Source organism: Neolamprologus brichardi, chromosome 8, assembly GCF_056152115.1.
Source record: "Neolamprologus brichardi isolate AB-2024 chromosome 8, ASM5615211v1, whole genome shotgun sequence".
Lineage (NCBI taxonomy): Eukaryota > Metazoa > Chordata > Actinopteri > Cichliformes > Cichlidae > Neolamprologus > Neolamprologus brichardi.
This window is the reverse complement of record NC_142111.1, coordinates 13,856,861-13,876,262: the sequence shown is the minus strand read 5'-3', so window position 1 is coordinate 13,876,262 and position 19,402 is coordinate 13,856,861. Positions and strand designations below refer to the sequence as shown.

General features: G+C 38.2%; 1 protein-coding gene across 1 annotated transcript in view; it reads right to left on the bottom strand.

Annotated features, from left to right (window-relative positions):
* Positions 1–19,402, bottom strand: part of LOC102780475 (protocadherin-15-like) — a 213,590-nt gene that overhangs the window by 41,364 nt on the left and 152,824 nt on the right. The window contains exons 27-31 of the mRNA XM_087844645.1: positions 8,416–8,525; positions 8,060–8,200; positions 4,720–4,847; positions 1,568–1,798; positions 503–591 (exon numbers count right to left, since the gene is read on the bottom strand). Coding sequence (XP_087700771.1) covers positions 503–591; positions 1,568–1,798; positions 4,720–4,847; positions 8,060–8,200; positions 8,416–8,525 — 699 coding nt within the window. The remainder of the gene's footprint in view (positions 1–502; positions 592–1,567; positions 1,799–4,719; positions 4,848–8,059; positions 8,201–8,415; positions 8,526–19,402) is intronic.

Sequence of the window (19,402 nt, the reverse complement as noted above, 5' to 3'; positions counted from 1 at the left end):
TGTTTTTTCCGTCCAGAGAAGATTCTTCCAAAGGACTAAAAGTTCTTTGCCAAATTGTACTTTTGCTTTAATAAGGTTTTTGGACAGCAAAGACTTTTTCTGGCACACCTGACACACAGGTCAAATTGATCTCTTTCTGGTGTGCAGCCATGCCCTTTGACAGCTGGAATAGTTACCAGGAGGCTCCTGCTGGCAGTCGGTTAAAATAAGGGATGATTTCTCTTAGAGTGAAATTATTTATTTCAAATAGAGCTCTTTCAATCTTGGCATGTTGATGCCACACATTTCAGCAGGAAAGAAAACACCTGACCTTCATATATTTAAGTGCAGGACCGTTTATTAAAATCCACTGCTTCAGAGAGGATTAGATGTTTGCCTCTGCAAACACCAAAACTCTTCCTACAGATTTTTTTCTTTGTTAGATAAACTACATTCATCAGTTGGATGTACAAATGGTTAAACCCAAGCTTTTTGCTCTATTGTCAAAAGCATCAAACGTTACCTCAGAAGCTTCTCTTTGTTTTTCTCCACGTACGTAGGAGGGACATTTGATACAACGACCTGCATGTCCAGCTGGTTCACGACTGACACCTACACAACAGGAAAGGAAAACTGAGATAAAAACTCGCTGAAGCACTTAAAATAAACCAAAAATAACATCCTGGGCTCTGATTTCGGTGCATCTTAACAGACAGAACCTCCACATGTTTGTAAATGCAGTCAAATGAATAACATTTCCCTTCTACAGCACACAAAATGTGCTTCAGGTTTGCCACAAATTGAATTTGTTTTTACACTTACCTGCTAAAGGATTTATGTGGCAGTGTAAGGGAGCAGTGGAGCACATGTAATTTAGCAGTTTGATTACATTTTTTTATAGCTTGTTGGTGGTTGGACTACGTTCATATTTGAATAGTGTACTTTGCCATTATTTTGTCTAGGGTACTACAGAACCTGCAAGCAATTAACTTGACTATATTGGATGTAAATTAGTCACGTGTATTAATTATTCACAAATCAAGCCTTCTTTAGAAGTGACGTGGTTAACTGAGCAACCTTGGACTATAATTTTTTAGGTTAAAGGCAGGTGTCAGACTAGTAGACACAAGATGCAGAGCTTAAAGTGGGATGTGTGATTTTTTTGCCTTATGTGGGACCTTTGTGTGAGCAAGTAGGAACTCAGATGAGCAACATTTTTTACTAATATGTGATTTTTTTTGTACTACATTTCATAAGAGTTTCATATCAAATGGGCACTCTCACTCTTATCATATTTTTTAGAAAAATGAGTTCAAACTACTCTCTCTCATTAGCTTTAGTTAACCAAAGACGATTTCTCCCTGCAGGCATCGTTTTGCTGTGTTTACTTGTTCCAGTAAGAAGTCATTAGCAGCTTGCAAAACTATCCTTTCAGTGCAGCTTCCTTCACACTATCCTAAGAGCAATAAAAATCTCATTGCACTAATCATGTCACCCAGTTCATTTTAGGTTGGACACCTTAAAAAAAAGTAATCGTAAACCTGCCATTAAAATGTAATAATTGTAAAAAAACATAAATGATACATACCACTACGTCTGCTTTGCTGCTGTGTCCTTGACCATAGTTGTCTGTAGCAACCACCTCAAACTTAAAATACGACCTCCTCATATTGCGGTACATGATAGCCGTCTTCACAACGCCACTGTACGGTTCAATGATAAAGCCATCTTTGGTGTCTTTAGTGTCTTTACTAGCTGGAGGGGGGACGATCAGACGGTATATTATAGAACTGTAGTTACCAGTGTCTTTGTCCAGGGCCTGGAAAATAAGAAAAATAAGGACCATTAGATGGTATTACTGTGATCATAATTACACCGCCAAGCATTACCATAATCACTGTCATTATGAAATGTCATCATCATCATGCACAAAAAAACACTATGATCAAGCCACTGTTGTTTTTTTGGGGGGTTTTGTAAAACAAATTCCATACGCTGTAATTATTATAATGCTGTTGGTCTGCTCTTTGCCTCCTTACCATCATCATTTCAGTCCAGGAGTTTGACACTATACAAGACACTGTCATGTACACTGAGTAGCGCAGGACTGATAGTGTGTCTCAGCTTTTACTCATCATGAGGTCACATATTATTTTTGCTTTTCTGGATTTTAAAACCTGTTCAAAGGCTTTCAGTTCATTCATTTTTTTTAATGTGATATAATTCTGAATCAGAGGAAGGGTAAAAAGAATCATTTGAAATCTGAGCAGATCATTTAATCTATGATTCTGGCTAACTATCATGTCTCTCCCTTGTTCAATATACATGCAAATCTCACATTAAAATCCAGACACACTCTCAGACAGACATTGATTTTATGCAGGGTTATTATAAGAAGGGCTAGAAATGTAGATATAGACACCCGCCACATCAAAGGTTAAGATATGGTAGATAAAAACAAAGTAAACTGGGTTGTTTTTTTTTTCGTAGCTACGGAATAAAGAAGCAACAAAAAAGAAACAAAGGTAATAAGGAGAAAGATGAGATCGGGAAGGGGGGCGTACTGAAGAACAAATGTATACATCTTTTTCATTTTCTGGGTTCTTCCTTGCAGAGATGCATGGCTGAGTGAGGGTAACTTTTCAGCAATACATTAAAATGTGCAGTAGTGATAAGAGCTGCTTTAAACTGTACAGGGTGCGGGTCTCTCTGCTGCACCTATGAAGAGATATGTCCACATCCAAGCAGGCCTGTGTCGTTCTAAAGTCGCAGTTTATTTGCCTTTGCACCTGTACACTTACCCAACTTCCTGTAAACATGAAATATATGAAATATGTGGGCACAAATGAATAATTGAGCAATAGCTGCAAACATTTCAATATACTCATGCCCTGCACACCTAAGAATTATTCAGAAGCATTTTGCACAGATGACGCCAGCACTTGGTGAGCAAGGTAGTTCTCAGCCCAGAAGCAACGCTGCATTATCTAGCGAGGCATCCTGATCAAACAGATGCTGTTCCCATTAAAAAAAAAAAAAAAGATTGGATTGTAGCTCTGCTGTTTACCTTGTAATTGCCATGATGGAGGGAAAAAAAAGTCCCAGCACTGGAAACTCTGATGGATTATTAAAGCTGGACTTTCTGTCTAGTATATTTTCATTTTATCAGTACCCATAACAACACAACCTCACCAAGCAGGCCTTTGCTTTAAGGCAATTTCTGGTCAACACAGTAGTTAAAAGAGAGAAAGAAGCTTAAATATCAAAGATTTACACAGCTGGAAAAGTAGAAATAGCTACATTCAGCTGGGTTTACAACATCCCATAGTTCTGCATGTATGATTTAGCAGTTTTACACAACCCCCAGTGATTTTATTTTGCCAAGCAAATATGTAAACCACCACACTACGGAGGCAGAAATGCATCTGGAAGAACATTTTTAACAGGCAAAAAGTGAAATTAATGAATTTAGAAAAAAATAATGGAGATGAGTGAGCTTGATTGTTGATGTAGTCTAATCAAGATTTGAATTATGGCATCCTCTGAGTGACAAAATAACACATCAACTCCTCCATGTGCAAATTGCAAACTCTAAAGGCAGAAACGTCCTGCATAGCAACACACAGACAAAAGAACATTTTGCCTGAAGAAGACGATTTGCATGCTTCAGACAGATGAGATAGGATTATTCATAATTAAGATGGGAAAAGCACATTTCTCAAAGTTACTCTGAAGCTTTTGTCTCACTCCCTTTTTCATTTTGATGCTACCATGTGTACAGCTAGCATCCCTGTCCATCTTTCTAGTCACTCCCTGCTGTTATCTATTCATCCACCATAGATCATGTATGTCTTCCCTGCTTTTTTTCAGTCCAGTCAGTTTGTCTCTCAGCAGGGTGTCAGCTCTCCTTATCTAACCATCAATCCTTTCTCCTCCTTTAACCTTTAGATATATTGCCTCACTCTGTGGCGATTGAGCTTGCAACCAGTTTTTCTCTCTCAGTTTATTTAAATTGTTTAAAAAGCTGGTTCCTGTAATCCAGCTTCAACCAAACATAGTTCTAACCCATACAAAACCCATATGTAAGCCCCAAACCTCAGGTGTTTGAAGCAGAGGAATAGCAAATTGAGATACTCGGTTCATGAGTGAGAAAAGCACATCGTCTGAACTTGTGAAACATGCTCTCCTGATGCTCTCATCGTTCCTGTCACTCTCGCTGGAATGATCTAATGAAGGAGGAATATCTAAGAATGATCTTAAAAACGGTAATGAAATATTAAAGCGCATACTTTTCTGCCAGGGACCCTGCCTGGGTCTCTTGTGGCATCCTCATTAAAACATATTGCAATTTCTAAGATAGAGGCTGAAAGAGATGGGCTCCGTGACCCATTTAGGGTCCTGAAAGGCATTTTAATAATATGCTCAAGTTGTTTACAGTTACATGAGTCTTTGTAGCAGTCCGGTATACGAAAGGGAAACAGAGACATTTTAACAGAGAAAGAAAAAACATACCTGTCAATCGTGATTTTTGTAATACTTGAATAATTTTAAAACAAGAAAAAAAATCTATTTCCAAACAATCACTGTGTAAGCAGTACCTTACAATATAGTAAAATCCATACTACAAGCCTACAAAGTACATAAATTGGGGTCTTGGTTTAAGCCTCTACTGTAATTAGCAATTTTAACTGTATGTTTTATGCTATTTGTGTTAATAGGCAGATCTTTGTGTAGTTGTACCTGTACTTGCAAGACTGAGGTGAAGGTTTTGGCGTCTTCTGCAACTCCTCCAATGTAGAGAGGTCTAGTGAATTCTGGCGCATGGTCATTTTCATCCTGGACATCAATCACCACTTTAGCTGTGTTAGCTAGGAAACAGAAACACAAAATACACATTATGATACACTTTTTCATAAAGGAGTGCTTTTGTGAAACACATACAAGGACAAGCACAAGCAGCATTGACTGGCTGCAGTGCTGTAGCACCAGTAATTTCATCCAGTACAGTAGATTGTTAATCGAGCTAGCTAGAGTTAGCCGATAGCTAAAATAATAGCAATGGCCTAAAATACTATGGTCAAGGTTCAAAATGGAGCTTCATAAACCAAAAGGAGACGTCCCAGTGGGTACATCATATTTTATATAGAGTCTATGCCTGTGTCACATAACAGATGTGTTTCAGGTTGTGGAACATTAATCAGATTTACTCTGATCCATGTTATGAGTTCAAGACATCTCTTTTAGATTTGATCACTTTCTTTTTAGCCCTGTAAAGCCTGAATTATAAAATAACTGCCAGAAAATTGTAATTTTTTTTTTATAATTAAGTATTTATTGAAACGTCAGACTATTTCAATTTGCATATATCTGTTTTAATTTGTATAATTTTTGCTACATTTGGCATTTTTGTCCAATTTATTGCTTACAAATGTATTGTTTCAGTGTTATTAGGTGTTTCAAATTGATTTGAAAGTTTGATTTTTGTGGTTTACGTTCATATTATCATATCCGCTCATTGGCCATAGCTTCTAAAAGAATGCCACTTTATTTAGATTTATGTTAAAAGCACATTGTGTACTCCTAGTAAGTGCATATGTATAGGCAAGTTAGTGTATCCAAAACTGGTCTGACAATGACTAAGAGTTTAAAATTTACAGCTAGAGTTACAACTTATTACCACCATTAGCAAAGGTGAAAAAAAACCTCTCCCAACCAACCAACCAACCCCCCCCAAAAACACCAAAAACAAAAGAAAACCTCAGAGTTAAAGTAACTAATCACAAGCATTTCCCTTCATCAACAGCTATGATTAATTCGGCTACAATTAGAAGCTTTGAATGAAAAATCTGATTTAAAAAATCTCCTCATCTCTTTCATCAGTACTCTGATGGTGGGCTCTCATTGGATTTCATTAAAAAGCTTTGGTATTGCAAACCATCCCAAACATCTGCTTCCATTTTGATTCAAATGTCCCTAAAAAGTCATTGGTGTGCTGTGGTATGTGAATATCTGTCAAAAGAAATAACCTAGACTGTTCAATGAATGTTCTATGTATTGCATTGAGAAGCTGGAAAACAAACTGCATTTTCAGGGCATTCAAAGGATTTCAAAACATGGGTTAGTTAAGTGAACAATGACTAAAGGACTTCAAGTTCATCATCTGAAAGTATGTTGTGAGATATTTAAGACACTTCTCAATGTGGAGTATGCAAGTAATGGAGCAATAACATTGACCTGAAGGATCTGATCTGATTTTTGAGACACATGCGTCAAGAAATCTCAACCCTTAATGATAACTGACAGCATCAGAGACGTCTTGGCCTTTCCAAGGCAACTGTCTTCACAAGCAATGTCTTTGCCAAGATTAAACCAGATTTTGCATCAATAATTCACGTTTTAGTACTGAAAACACATGCATAGAAAAGGCTGCTTTAAATGTCTTACACATCCTTTAAATATTCAGTATAAGCTACTGTGTTTTGTATTTGTTAATTGTACCTCAGAATGACTCACATTCAGTCTTTATCTGGCCATGAACAAGAAATTCAGAATCACACCCACGGAAAACTGCATCACAATAAATCAACCCGACGGTTAAAAGGTGAATCATGTCAGAAAGACAGCACAAACCCAGGATTGTGAACTTTTGTTTACTTCAATGCAGACGAAAGAAGAAAAAAATTCCCTTAATAAACTTGCACTGCTGACAGGATAAAGCAAACAATATTCAGCTTATCTTTAACAGGCATCCTTAAAACACAAGAGCAAAACATATAGTTTCAAGCCATATCTTCACTTGAATTAAAAAGCAGAATTAACATATTGTTGAAATCCTATTGATTTGTTTCCTGATTAAAATGCGCACCAAGAAGAACTGAAGGAGTTCTGCTAATGACTACAATGACGTGTAGCTTTAATCCCAGCAGAATTCTTCAATTCAAATCGTTTAAATGAAACAAGAACAGCATGTGGTAAACACTATAATTAAGGAAGAGAGACCTTGGTAGCTGAACATCAATTAAGAAGAATGCAGATATGTTTTCAAAGCAAAAACACCAGCAGGCAGATGAAAATTGCAGAAACAAGAGGCAGAAACAATTAAAGAGGGGAAGGAAAGCCACAATTTTGGTTTTAGTCAACACTTGATCTCACATGCAATTTTGGCAACAAAAAAAGTAAAAAGAAAGACTTGAAAACTTAGATTACAGCTGGTTTACCACTGAACTGACCTGCACAGATCACTGAGTACCAATGCCTGGGACAGACTGGAAAAAGTTGCAGCTTTACAGATATGATCTTCAATCTTCCAGCCCGCTTGCCAGCTTATTTTCCCACTTTGATCATAGCAAACACTCTTTGACATTTGAGAAATAAATTCTGGGCAGTTATATAATTGCACATGTGCCGAGACCTCCAGTGAGAGGCAATGAGACACACATCTAGCTTTTTTTTTAAATCAACATCAACAGTGAGGGCAACAAACTGGCAAAACCTGCAGCTTTGATAGAAATCTAAGCGAGAAGAAAAAGTTGCTTTAAAGGCAACACTAACCGCCAAAGTAGAGTATAATAAAAAGTAGAGCTTTGTAGAGCGTGTGCAAGGTGAAAGTAGAGAGGTGTAATCTGTTTTAACACATGCACTACAGCTCTGAACGTGTTGTGACATTTCCCTCATGAAGATGCATATGATAATGCAAATGTTGAATCGATCAAAATAATGTTTAACCTGTCAGAGCTCAGGACAAAGTATGTGTGATGTCAGATGTCAAATCTTCCCTCCTAGACATTCCACGGTAATCTTTGAGTGATGTTATTGTAAGGTGGAAGCATTAAGGAACCACAACAACTCATTCATGACGTTTGCTGAGCTATGCAGAAGTTACCAGTGCTCTGCTCACTGAGAACCAGCAGATGTCCAAAACTCCTCTAGCGTTAACATCAGCAGAAAACTGTGCACCAGGAGCTTCATTGGATGGCATTTCATAGCCGACCAGCTCATGTAGGTGGCCCGGTGCTTTTTTCCATATAGTGCACCAGTATATTAAAAAAGGTCATGAGGTGTCCTGTCACCAGGCACTTACTTTTTGAGGGAGCTCGCAGGTTTGAAGACACCACTCTCATGGAGTCCGCCTCTACCTTCAAAACATAGCTGGCATTGGTCTCATAGTCCAGGGGCTTGGCAGTGTAAATGACTCCTGTTGTTTCATTTAAAGCAAACACACCTGGGTAGAACAAGACAGAACAATGAAGAAAGATAGAAGGGTGGCATATAGTTCCATAATGTTCAGTTAGTGAGCGGGATGCCGACAGCTAGTGAGTAGCGTTTTATAGAATGAAGTGGAAGTCATATAATGTCTCCTGAGCATACAGTGATAGATTTTGAGCTCCACAACCGAACACAGGAAAACTCTGTATAACTAGCTCTAAGTTTACTCACCACCCTCGTTGCCTTCCATGATGGAGTACACGATCGTTTGATTGACAGCAGATGCTAAGATGACTCCCACTGGGGTTCCAACAGCAGCCTCCTCGCTGACTGGCAGAAACCTGGCAATGGATCAGTCAATCAATACAAACTGATGAGAAAATGAAATATGTATGTGTACACTGTGGGCCAACCTTTTCTCAAAGGGTAATCACATTTTGGCAAGTTCAGTAGGCATGAGAGTTGAATCTGTAAAATACTTCCAAGATATTCTTTTTTTCCTTCCTTCATGCTTACAGTTATATGATCCTTCAAACCCCAGAGACAAAGTCTATAAGTAGTGTTTACATTTTTAAAAAGCTGGATTGTATAACAAATGCGGAAGAAGTTGCTCTTCGAAACTGCACTTAGAGATAAAGCAAGACTCGGCTGCTGAACAACAGCTTTTTAATGCATTTAATAAACAAATTCACTTAATCTTTGACAACACTCCTGTTTATATTCCTCAGTACAGTAATGTCAGACACCATAGATCAGTGCATTGCTGTTCTCCAGCCATATGTCAGTTATAGGATGCCAATGACAGTGTGACAAAACACAGCAGTCAAAACAGCCTCTGCTCTCACTGATAACATGAGTTGCACACAAAAAATAAAGTCAGTAAGGACGTTCTTTAAGCATCTATGTGTTGATTGTAAAGTCCGATGTTCAACTGAGAACAAATAATAAAATATGCAAACTAACTGAATGGCATTTGTTCAGGCATCCTACAAAATACAGCTGAATCAGCAACCAGCAGAACAGCTGATGGATCAGCTGTTACCCTTTTATAAATCCTATTAGCAAATCAACAGGCTGCTCCGTGTAAGTCGCTTTAGCCTTGCAAATGCGAAGCTGCTTTGCAACCCACCTCGCCTCCTTTTCATGCCATGCCTGATCTAATCAGTGCCATGTTTTTTGTCAGTTCATTCTCTAATGTGGGATGTTGTTGCTTCTCTCATTGGCTTAACATTCAGTTGCAGATCCAAAAATACAGTCAAAGAGCCAAATGCGACAGAAAAAACCCCAGAGCATCAATGGCATAGCAGCTCATCTGATCCATCACGGTTCACAGGTTATTGGCCGTAAAATAATAATAATAATAATATTTACTAAAAACGCTGCAGGAGGAGTGTTGATTCTTATGATTTGTGGACAAGCTAATTGACCCATTGGCTAATCATCTTCAAACTTCTGCTGAATTTAAATAAAGTGTTTAATTCCTGTTTAACCAATTAACTCGTAACTGATAACAACACAGTTAATTCCTATCATTTAAAACAGAGAAAATCCTCCATTTCAGAAGCTGGAGCCTGCACATCCCTCATATTTGTGCCTAACACATTAAAAATATGTGATTATTAAAAGAAATCAGTCTGTAGTTATTTTCTGCTGATATACCTATGGACTAAATAACAAATTAGTAGTATGGGTATTAGTATGGGCTTTGGTCATTTGACGAAGGCTTACATGATGTTTGGATGAAACTTGCTCTGATACAGCACATTTGGAACAACTTGTCTGACAGTTCCCATTAGTGGCCTGAGCCAAGCGCTGAAATTAAACCATCAATAGCTTTTCAAAGGGAACCCATGCGTGGTCTTGTTTTTGTCCACCTTATTGCGTGTGGTGCAGTTTTCCCTACTTACAACCCTGACAGATTTTCTAAGAATCTGGCAAATCTCAAATTTCCAGCAGGCTTCGCTCCATTAAATAAACCCAGTCCAGTCATTAGGCCAACCGTCACAGCTGGCTAAACATTATAACATGGGCTACCAACTGGCTAAGCTATCAAGCCATCACTACGTGATAAATGGGACTGCTGGAGAGTGTGAGAGAGTGTGTGCTGAATGTGTTTGTATGAATTTTAACTTCCAGTCCAGTCAATTGCTTCTCTAACCACCTGTTCTATCCAAACACTCTTGTAGGTAATGGTATAGTAAACCTGAAGCTAATCAAATGAATACAGACTCAAATAGGGACCTGTTACTGCTAGGAAAAGGAAAATAAAAACACAAGCTACTAGCAATATCTCTTTTCTATTCATTCTACTATTTCATTGCAAGGTATGACAGTGTGACAGCGACCCATCATGCATTTGTACCAAAACCCTGAAAGCCATCATTCATTTCAGTCTATGTGAATGTAAACAAGTCAAAAGATCTCCTGTGAAAAAGATCTATTGTGTCTGCAGTACTGATATTGAGGCTATTTTCTTCCTTTATTACACAGTGTACAGTAATTAAAGTGTTGACAGGAAAACAGCACAAAGAGACAAAGCTAACAAAAGGACCTGGGCACACTCAGGAAAACTGGATGTTGCATTTTTGTCACTTGCTTCTGCAATCATATCCAAAGAGCAGATTTCACCACTTCTACAAGCATAGAATATCCATGCTCCCTTCCTTTCTCTTATCCAGTTCAGGGTCTCAGGGGTGCTGGAGCCTATCCCAGCTGTCATAGGGCAAAAGGCAGGCTACACCCCAGACAATTACCAGGTTTATCACAGAGAGACAGACAACATTTCACATTCACGGCCAATTTAGAATAGCCAGTTTACCAAACCAGCGCATGCAGTCTTTTGGACTGTGGGGATAAAAAGGTGCGAGCTCCACACGGAAAGGTCCCAGCAGGAGGGTGGATTTGAACCCAAGACTTTCTTGCTGTAAAATAACAGTGCTAATCATTGCACCCCTGTTAAAAAAGATCTGTAGCATCATAGCTGATACTGGGGTTATTTTCTTCCTCCTTTAAACAATGTACCATAAGTAAAGGGTTGCCAGGAAAGAGAAGCAGCTATAATACAATATAATATTCTTTGCATTGTATTAAAAATAATAATAAAAAAAATGCAGTAATATTCAGCCAAATATCTTTGTGGTAAAGATGCATTTATTGAGAAAATGGCTGAGTTTCTTCAAGCACACTGTTACTAAGAAGAAGAAAAAAAGAGCACCAGGAATACAGCTCGCCAACAATAAAGAATAAACATGAAGTGTTTTTTTGTAGTGCAACAACTTATCAAAAGGCTTGGAATAAATGATTTCCTTCCTTTTGTTGTACTATTAAAGCCAAGAACGCCTCTGATTTTAATCATTTTAAATTTAATTTTGTAATTGCTTTGCATTCATTTACTGTGTTATCTTGGTGTAACGCTCATTTTCTTGTGATAACAAGCTAATTATTTAGTTATGACATGAAAATAAACATTTTTATTACTTTTCCAGCACTATTCCTCCTCCTCCCTTTCTCATGTCTCTATCTTTCCCATTTGTATAGTTCATCCCCACTAAAATCTCAATTCCTCACTTAGACTCACTCCATTCATGCCGTCTAGATTCCTCATTCTGCATTTTTCCCTCCACGTCTCTCCTTCGGCCTCTCTATCTTTCCCTCAGGCTGCTGCTTCCAACCACCATCCCAGCAGACCTCAGCAACTACCAGCTATTTGTTATCCTTTCTTCCAACCCTCCATCTCCACAGTGGCTACTTGACAGGGATGAAGGAAGAATGCCCACACACATGCACGCACGTGCACACGCACACACACACGCACCCATGCCCGAAACATCATGCTCTGTAATATGCGCACCTTTACATACGCACATACACATAAAACTGCACATGCACAAAGCTCATTACCAAGCCTATGTCACACCCCCTCCTGCACTCTCTAATCATTGCTGTTCTGACTACTGCAAGCTGGACTGATACTGATAACAACAGAAACACACACACACACACACCTAAACTATATTTGCGGATATACTGTATTGACTGTCATTCATTCCCTAAAAGCTTACTACATGTGCAATGTCATCAGAATTTCAAAAAAAAAAACCTTTAACTTTAAAACTAGCTCTAAAAAAAGCACACATACCTACCCAAAGTACACGTTCTGAATAAATACAGTTTGCAGGACATAGTCTTAACAGAGTTTTAACAGTGTGAAAGGACAGACAGGATAATGAGGAAAGTGATAGATGCTGGCGACGATACCCTCCCTCCCTGTAGGTCTTTTTCTCAAAGCCACAGTCATCCATTTGTCCCACTTATTGTTTTTTCCCCCAGTTATTATCTTGTCTATTTCAGCTCCTGTTTCTTTATGATGCATCATTTGGCCCATCTTGTCATTATTCTTCCATCCCTCCCCACACTGCTCCCTTTCATTTCTCTATTTCTCTACAGCAATTCTGGTCCGGTCCTTTTCTGCTGTGTCCAGTACCGGGCATTTCTCTGGCTCCGTTTTGCTTTGGCAACATCACTGCACAAAAGATTTTTTGTTGTTGTTGTTTTTAAATCTCAGATGAAAGTCATGTTTGATCTGATGCTACAAACATGCAGGAAAATCCATCTGATTGTTCAGGCAACTAGCCAGACACTGTAACCCCCTTAAAACTGAATATCCGAATGGAACAACACAAGTTTGTGAAAGTGAAAATTGGTGGTGAGCGGGTGGGAATTGATTCTGCAGAATGTTTTGGCTATTAAAGCACCAGCCTATACAACTTGTCAAGCAATCACATCCAAAGGCTAAATCATTAAACCACCATCCAAATGGCCACATTGTAAGGCTAGACAAAGTAAGTGGATCAAGAAACACAGTGTCATGGTTGTGGCTGAGAGTCTGCCAGCTAATGGACATGGTTGTCAGCTACTTTATCAAGTAAGGTGGATACAATATCACAGGTCCTATGCTAGCAATTTCTATGAACTTTCTTTGGTAAATGATCCCATTTATTTTGATGCATTTGTACATTTCAAATAAAGGTTGATTCTCTTTACACCCTCTACGGCTCTCTTGCCATCTACATGGGTCCATTCACATCCAGCACAGACAGTCAGATTTCCAATAAGATGAGCCCAGTTTGCTTTCTGGTAAGCATCAGCCCGGACTGCTGCAGTGCTGTAAGGGTGGATAAAAATGACAACTTGCTGTTCACTCCTGCTGGTTCCAAATCTCTCAGTTTATCATCCTGCTTTTTCAGGTTTCTAATTAGCTGCAGGATTTTCATTAGGAGACTGTAGAGTGAGGCAATAACCTTTAAAGGTTGGCTAGAGTTCTCTAGCTGTAGCTGGAAGTTTTAAGTTTTTAGTTAACATACCCTTGCTGTAATAAGAGCTTGTTGTGACATGATGGTTGAAAGCGCAGCTTTCTGATGAAGAAGTGGGAAGAAGTTACAAAATCAGATACGTGAAAATTAGATTTTGAAACTGTTGCTTTTGGTCTGTTTAGAATGTGACATTAGAGCAGCACGCTGCAGTTAAAATATTGTGATGGTGAGCCAATATTGGTGATTTTATTACAGTTGCCGGGGCATGTAACTAATCTATTTTTTCTCTGTTTCTCATTTCTGCTCCGCACTGTCGGAATAATCAAAATTCATTTTCTGTACCCCCTGGCATTCTCCTGTCTCTAATCCCAAATCTCTCTCTTCTACCTATCTCCATTCTGCTGTACTAGTCCACATGGAGCCTCTCCCTTTTCGTCACTCCTTCCTGTCAATCACCCTCCCTGGTTTTTGCAACAGTCTTTCCGACTCTAAAACTGATTTTCTCTTTTTTGTATTCCGTCAGCAAGTGTCTTGGCATATTTTCCCCTTTTTACAGGCCTCTTCTCACCTTTTACTTTACAGTTTTGACACAATTGTCAACTCAAAGTCAAACGGCTTAATACATCCCAAGCAGTCTGAACTTGAGCGACGCAACATTCAAGTACCAATACATAAAACATGTGAAATGGCATCAGATGGATGGTTATATTGATTCATATAAACATGCAATAAAAGCAACAAAGGATGAAAAAGAATGAGAGAGTGAAAGAAAACCAAGAAGGGGGATAACAAAAATATATGTCCATGCCTGTGTGCAGATTGTCTGGGAGGAGAAACTTCATCTAACCTCACTTCTATAAGCATGCAAGTTCACAATCTAAGCATCCTATTCTTGCAGTAAAATTGTATTTTAAGCCACTGAATCTAATGAATTACAAAAACCTTGGCTTATACTACTTTTAAATTCATTGTTACTGCATCGCATAATAGACACGTATTGACATCCTGATATATTTTTTTTAAAACTGAACATGAAAAAGTATGTCTTGGGTCAAACTATAAATATTTGAGGGCATGTACATGAGCATACACAGGATTGCATTTACATAGTGTTGTTCAAAAGATAATTTTACTGCATTTGTTTTCTTGGCAGCTCAGCCAGAGGCAACGAGTACAACAGGTTTCCAACAGATCCGGCGTTCCTATAATGTTTTTTCTAACAACTCTGTGCATCAAACCAGGTGTTAATGATTTTGCTTAAACTTAACTTAAAAAAAGACATGTTCATATTAGCCGTTGTAGCGTATAATATAAGATATGGAGGCTTGCTTTCAATACAGAATTAAAAGATAAAGTTCAAACAAGCAGGTATTGAAGTGGGCTGGAATGATCCAGGATGGCATTGCAGTAACTTGTGTAATGATCAAATAGGTAATTCAATCTGATTTTTATACAAAATACTCTCAAGCAAATAAAATTTGAATGTGCTCCAATGTGACGTCCTTCCAGCTGACATCGTAGAGAACGTGATGGACACCCCCCTGCACTCATTCGTTTTTCCTTTGCATCCCTGTCATGCGTTCATGCACGCAGATGTCCATAAAGTTGCAATAGAAATGCTTCAGTATGCAATGTTTTTCAAAGGCATTCTTCAGACAACACAAATATGAATTGTTTCTGTGCAATTTAGGCACATAGTATATTTGCTCACTGAAGATACATGTCTCTGAGTCTATTTCACAAGAAGATAAAACTGTTAATAACTATTCTAGAACTCTCTCCCTCTAAATTTGAGATCTGTGGACTAAGTGGTCACTTTTTAAGAAACAACTAAAACCCCATTTTTTTAGACTTACATTTAGTTAACTTGCATTTAATTTTTTTTAATTTATTTTTTGCTGTCTTATTTTGTTGTGAAGTACTTTGTGATCATTGTCTCAAATCGTGCTATATAAATAACAATAACATTTTACTTGCTTACTTACTTATTTAAATAATTGTCCAGACTACCAAGTAATAGGGCTTATTTCTAACGAATGTAGTTTGCTAAATCCACAGATAACGCAGCAGGACAAGTCAGCAGAACTTATGCGTATCCCACTTTAACATCGTACCATGCACGTTTTCAGAAGTGCTCTCGTATACCTATTATTCTGATCTAGTGTTATCCTTTAAACTGAAATATGCAAAAGCAGATAGTCTTCTTTAATTTGTGGACAACAAATTTAACAATGGTCTTTTATTACACTAATCAAGTAAATAAAACAAAAATAAGAAACAAGCAAACGTTACTGGAAAGACACAGGTTACTGTAGAACACCATCGACTAAAAAAAATAATTTATACATTTCCCCCTCGGTCTCTTAAAAATGCCAGACGAGCCTCAGAAATGCAATTACGTAGTTTAATAGCAAAAAACCTCTCATCTTTTTTTGGCATAGCACACTTAAAAAGGAGCACTGGTTATATATTTTAAATGTCACAGTATGTTTTTTTTTTCAACGTACTGCACTTCTGATTCTAATAGAAATTAAATTAAACAAAGGATAATCCAGTGAGTTTAAAACAAAATGCGTTTTTATGTCTATGTCTGTGATTTTACAATTTGAAGATTATTAGTTAAGCAATGTGTCACTTTAATTTCTTTATCACATATTGACCTCGACCTCTACAATGCCATTAGTTAGCTCTTGGGATAAGTGAACTTTTGTGCTGAGTGTAATAAAAGTCCCACAATCCTCAGATATCTCATGGGGAGGAGATGATATTACTATGACCTTAGCCTCTGACCTTAAACCACAATAATTTAATCAAATCATCTATAAATCTGAGTAAATGTTTGTCTGAATTTGAACATATTAGTGAAAGTGAACTATCAGGCTATGAGAATCAGGCATGAAGACACAGCTGGTGTGTAGGTTTATAAAATGAAAAATAAAATTACTGAAATATCGAACAATAATGTTGAAAAAGACATACTTAAAAGAGCTATGAGAGCTAATTAAGAAAAAGGAGAAATAGACTAGTGTGGCGTTATACTGCAATGAGTCAAAAAGAACTGCGTATAGAGGTATGTTTCTCAAACTTTGTTCAAGCCTTAAGCCTTGAGAATTGAGAGAATATCTTTACTTGACCAAACACGCATGCATTTTCCAACGGATTCGATCCTGGCTGATGAAATTACTAATTTAAAAGCTATCTCCTTCTTGTTCGTGAGCTGTCTTCTCAAATCTTTTGCCCATCTTTTCTGTGATAGTGATTTCCAGAGTAATACTGTATGTCAGCGGTTCCCAACCTTTTTTGCGCCACGGACCGGTTTATGCCCGACATTATTTTCACGGACCGGCCTTTAAGGTGTCGCGGATAAATACAACAAAATAAAATTAGTACCGGTACCGAAAAAAAGAAGATTTATTCATAACACACGTGAAAAGACTCAGGAAAACCGAGTTAACGATAAAAACGATAACAAAATAACGCTGAAAACCGATAAAAACCCTGAAAACCATACATTTCACAACTGAGCCTCAACTCTCGCAGCCCGGTACCAAACGACTCACGGACCGGTACCGGTCCGAGGCCCGGGGGTTGGGGACCGCTGCTGTATGTGACATCAGCTGCTAAATGGCAGAAGGAGATAAATTTGAATCACCACTTTAACACAAGTTTACAGAAATACTGAAGTGAAACTAATTGTATAATTTCATTTTTGGCCTAATTAGAGTTTTTCTGTATGTTTTTTAATATTATATGATAATTTGATTACCTTTGTCAGTCACTCCATGGGAGACTGCCTTTCTCTGCACATTTATAACTGAAACATAGCCAACAAATGCACATAGATTTCACTCTTACAGTATTCTATTATTTATATATTGGTTCAACAGCACAACAAGAGCTTTGTGACATGGCACGTTATCCTGCTGGGAGCAGCCAACAGAAGATGGGTATACTGTGGTCATAAAAGGACAGATATGGTCAGCAGCAACACTGTGGCATAGACTGTGGCACTTGGTACTAAGGGGCCCAAAGTGCACCAAAAAAATATTGATGTACTGTTGATACAAGGGAGAATAGATCCATGCTTTCATGTTGTTTACACCAGATCCTGACCCTACCATCTGAATGTTGCAGCAGAAATTGAGCCTCATGAGACCAGGCAGCATTTTTTCCAATCTTGTGTTGTCCAATTTAGGTGAGTGAGTTTACTGCATTCAAATGGCCTGCACAGTCACCAGATCTCAATCCAAAAGAGCAACCTTTGGGATGCGGTGGAATGGGAGATTTGCTATCTGGATCTGCAACAATTGTGCGATGCTATCATGTCAATATGGACCAAAATCTATAAGAAATGTGTTAAGTGTGTGATATGAAGAACTAAAGTACTTATGAAGGCAAAGGGGAGTCCAACCTGGCATCTGCAAGGTATATATCTTTATAAAGTGTCGCGTGAGTGTTGAATGCATTGGTAGCACATAGTCAGTATAGAGCAGCAAATGTCCGATACACTGTGCACTTCAAAAGGAGAAACCAACAAATGTTGTAGAAGGATTTGGATAATAGTGGTTTGGGTAATACTTGACGCAGTCTCAAAATGTTTCTTTTCCTCCTTGTGCTGATGTTAACACTGGCCCAGAACTACATTTCAGTAACCACAAATATCAAGATATTTTCAAAATGCAACGTGGAACTTGAAAGAGGCCGCCCTTTCAGGGAATGGCAGACATGCAGTCTAACATTGTCAGCAACAGATTTTCTGTTTAAAGAAACTGTCCAAAATTGGGTTTTTTACAGTGAACCCAATTTAACGTTTTCCTTTGATCTGTTGGTCTGGTAATCTGGGTGTCAAAGGCAAGAGAAATTGTCTGCACAAGGGAGAGAAGTGAAATAACCTGGACCCTTTAGAATGACATCAGCCTATTCAAACCTATTCTGACTGTGACTGCCATCCTTTTTATGAGTTTCATGTGAACCTCTGGTTGGTTTAAGGTCACAGGAAACTGCAGAATTCACAAAGTCATGCCACAATCTCCATTTTAAAAACTTGAAATATTCATATTAGCCTTGCCTTGTAATACTTCGGATACTTCAGGCTCATTTTAGCCCTTAGGTAAACTAAGCAAATTTAGGATTTGGTATGTGTTGTTTGTTTGTTTTTTAATAACACTGATGTTTTTATGAGCTGAAACTATGAATTTGCTGCAATACATTAAGCATAAAATCTGAAAGATTACACATGAAAACCATATGTCTTCATATCAACAATATGTGGGTACAGATGTCTACCTGACTGAGTACTGACTGATCTTTAAAGCTAGTATTTCGATTGGCTGTCTGCCTGCCTATCAATTAGATTGGATTTCTCATTGTCCATCTGCATTGCATCGTTTCTCTGTTTGAATCTTTACTTGCTTGTATACTTCAGTCTGCTTCAGTCTGCCAGCTCATCTGCCACTTTAAAGACTTTTCCGCCTGTATGTTGATCTGTCTGCACGCATGTGCGTCTGCCTTTCTGCCTGTCAACTTCAGTGTGTTTTTGAAACGATGGATTCTGGCAGCATTGTCACTTGTTTTCTCCTTATTTTCTAACCTCCTCAAACTTTTATGGTTGTATTTCCCCTGTTCTCCCACTCCTCACATTTTCCCCCTTCACTTTCCATCTCCTACTTTTTCTTTCTATCTGAAACTCACACTCCACCATCTCCCAAACTGCTTCAATGCCACTATCCTCTCCCGACATCGTTGTCTGTCCTTCTTATTTCTGTCTCAGTCTTCTTACTCACCACTATCTCTCTTGCTGTCTCCCAACTGCAAGCAGCAAATAACACCACCGATGCTGTTTTCCATTTGTTGTCTGAGTCGTAAAAGTGCCAAGAGCACAGCATGTGTCTGCGTGCAACAGTAAA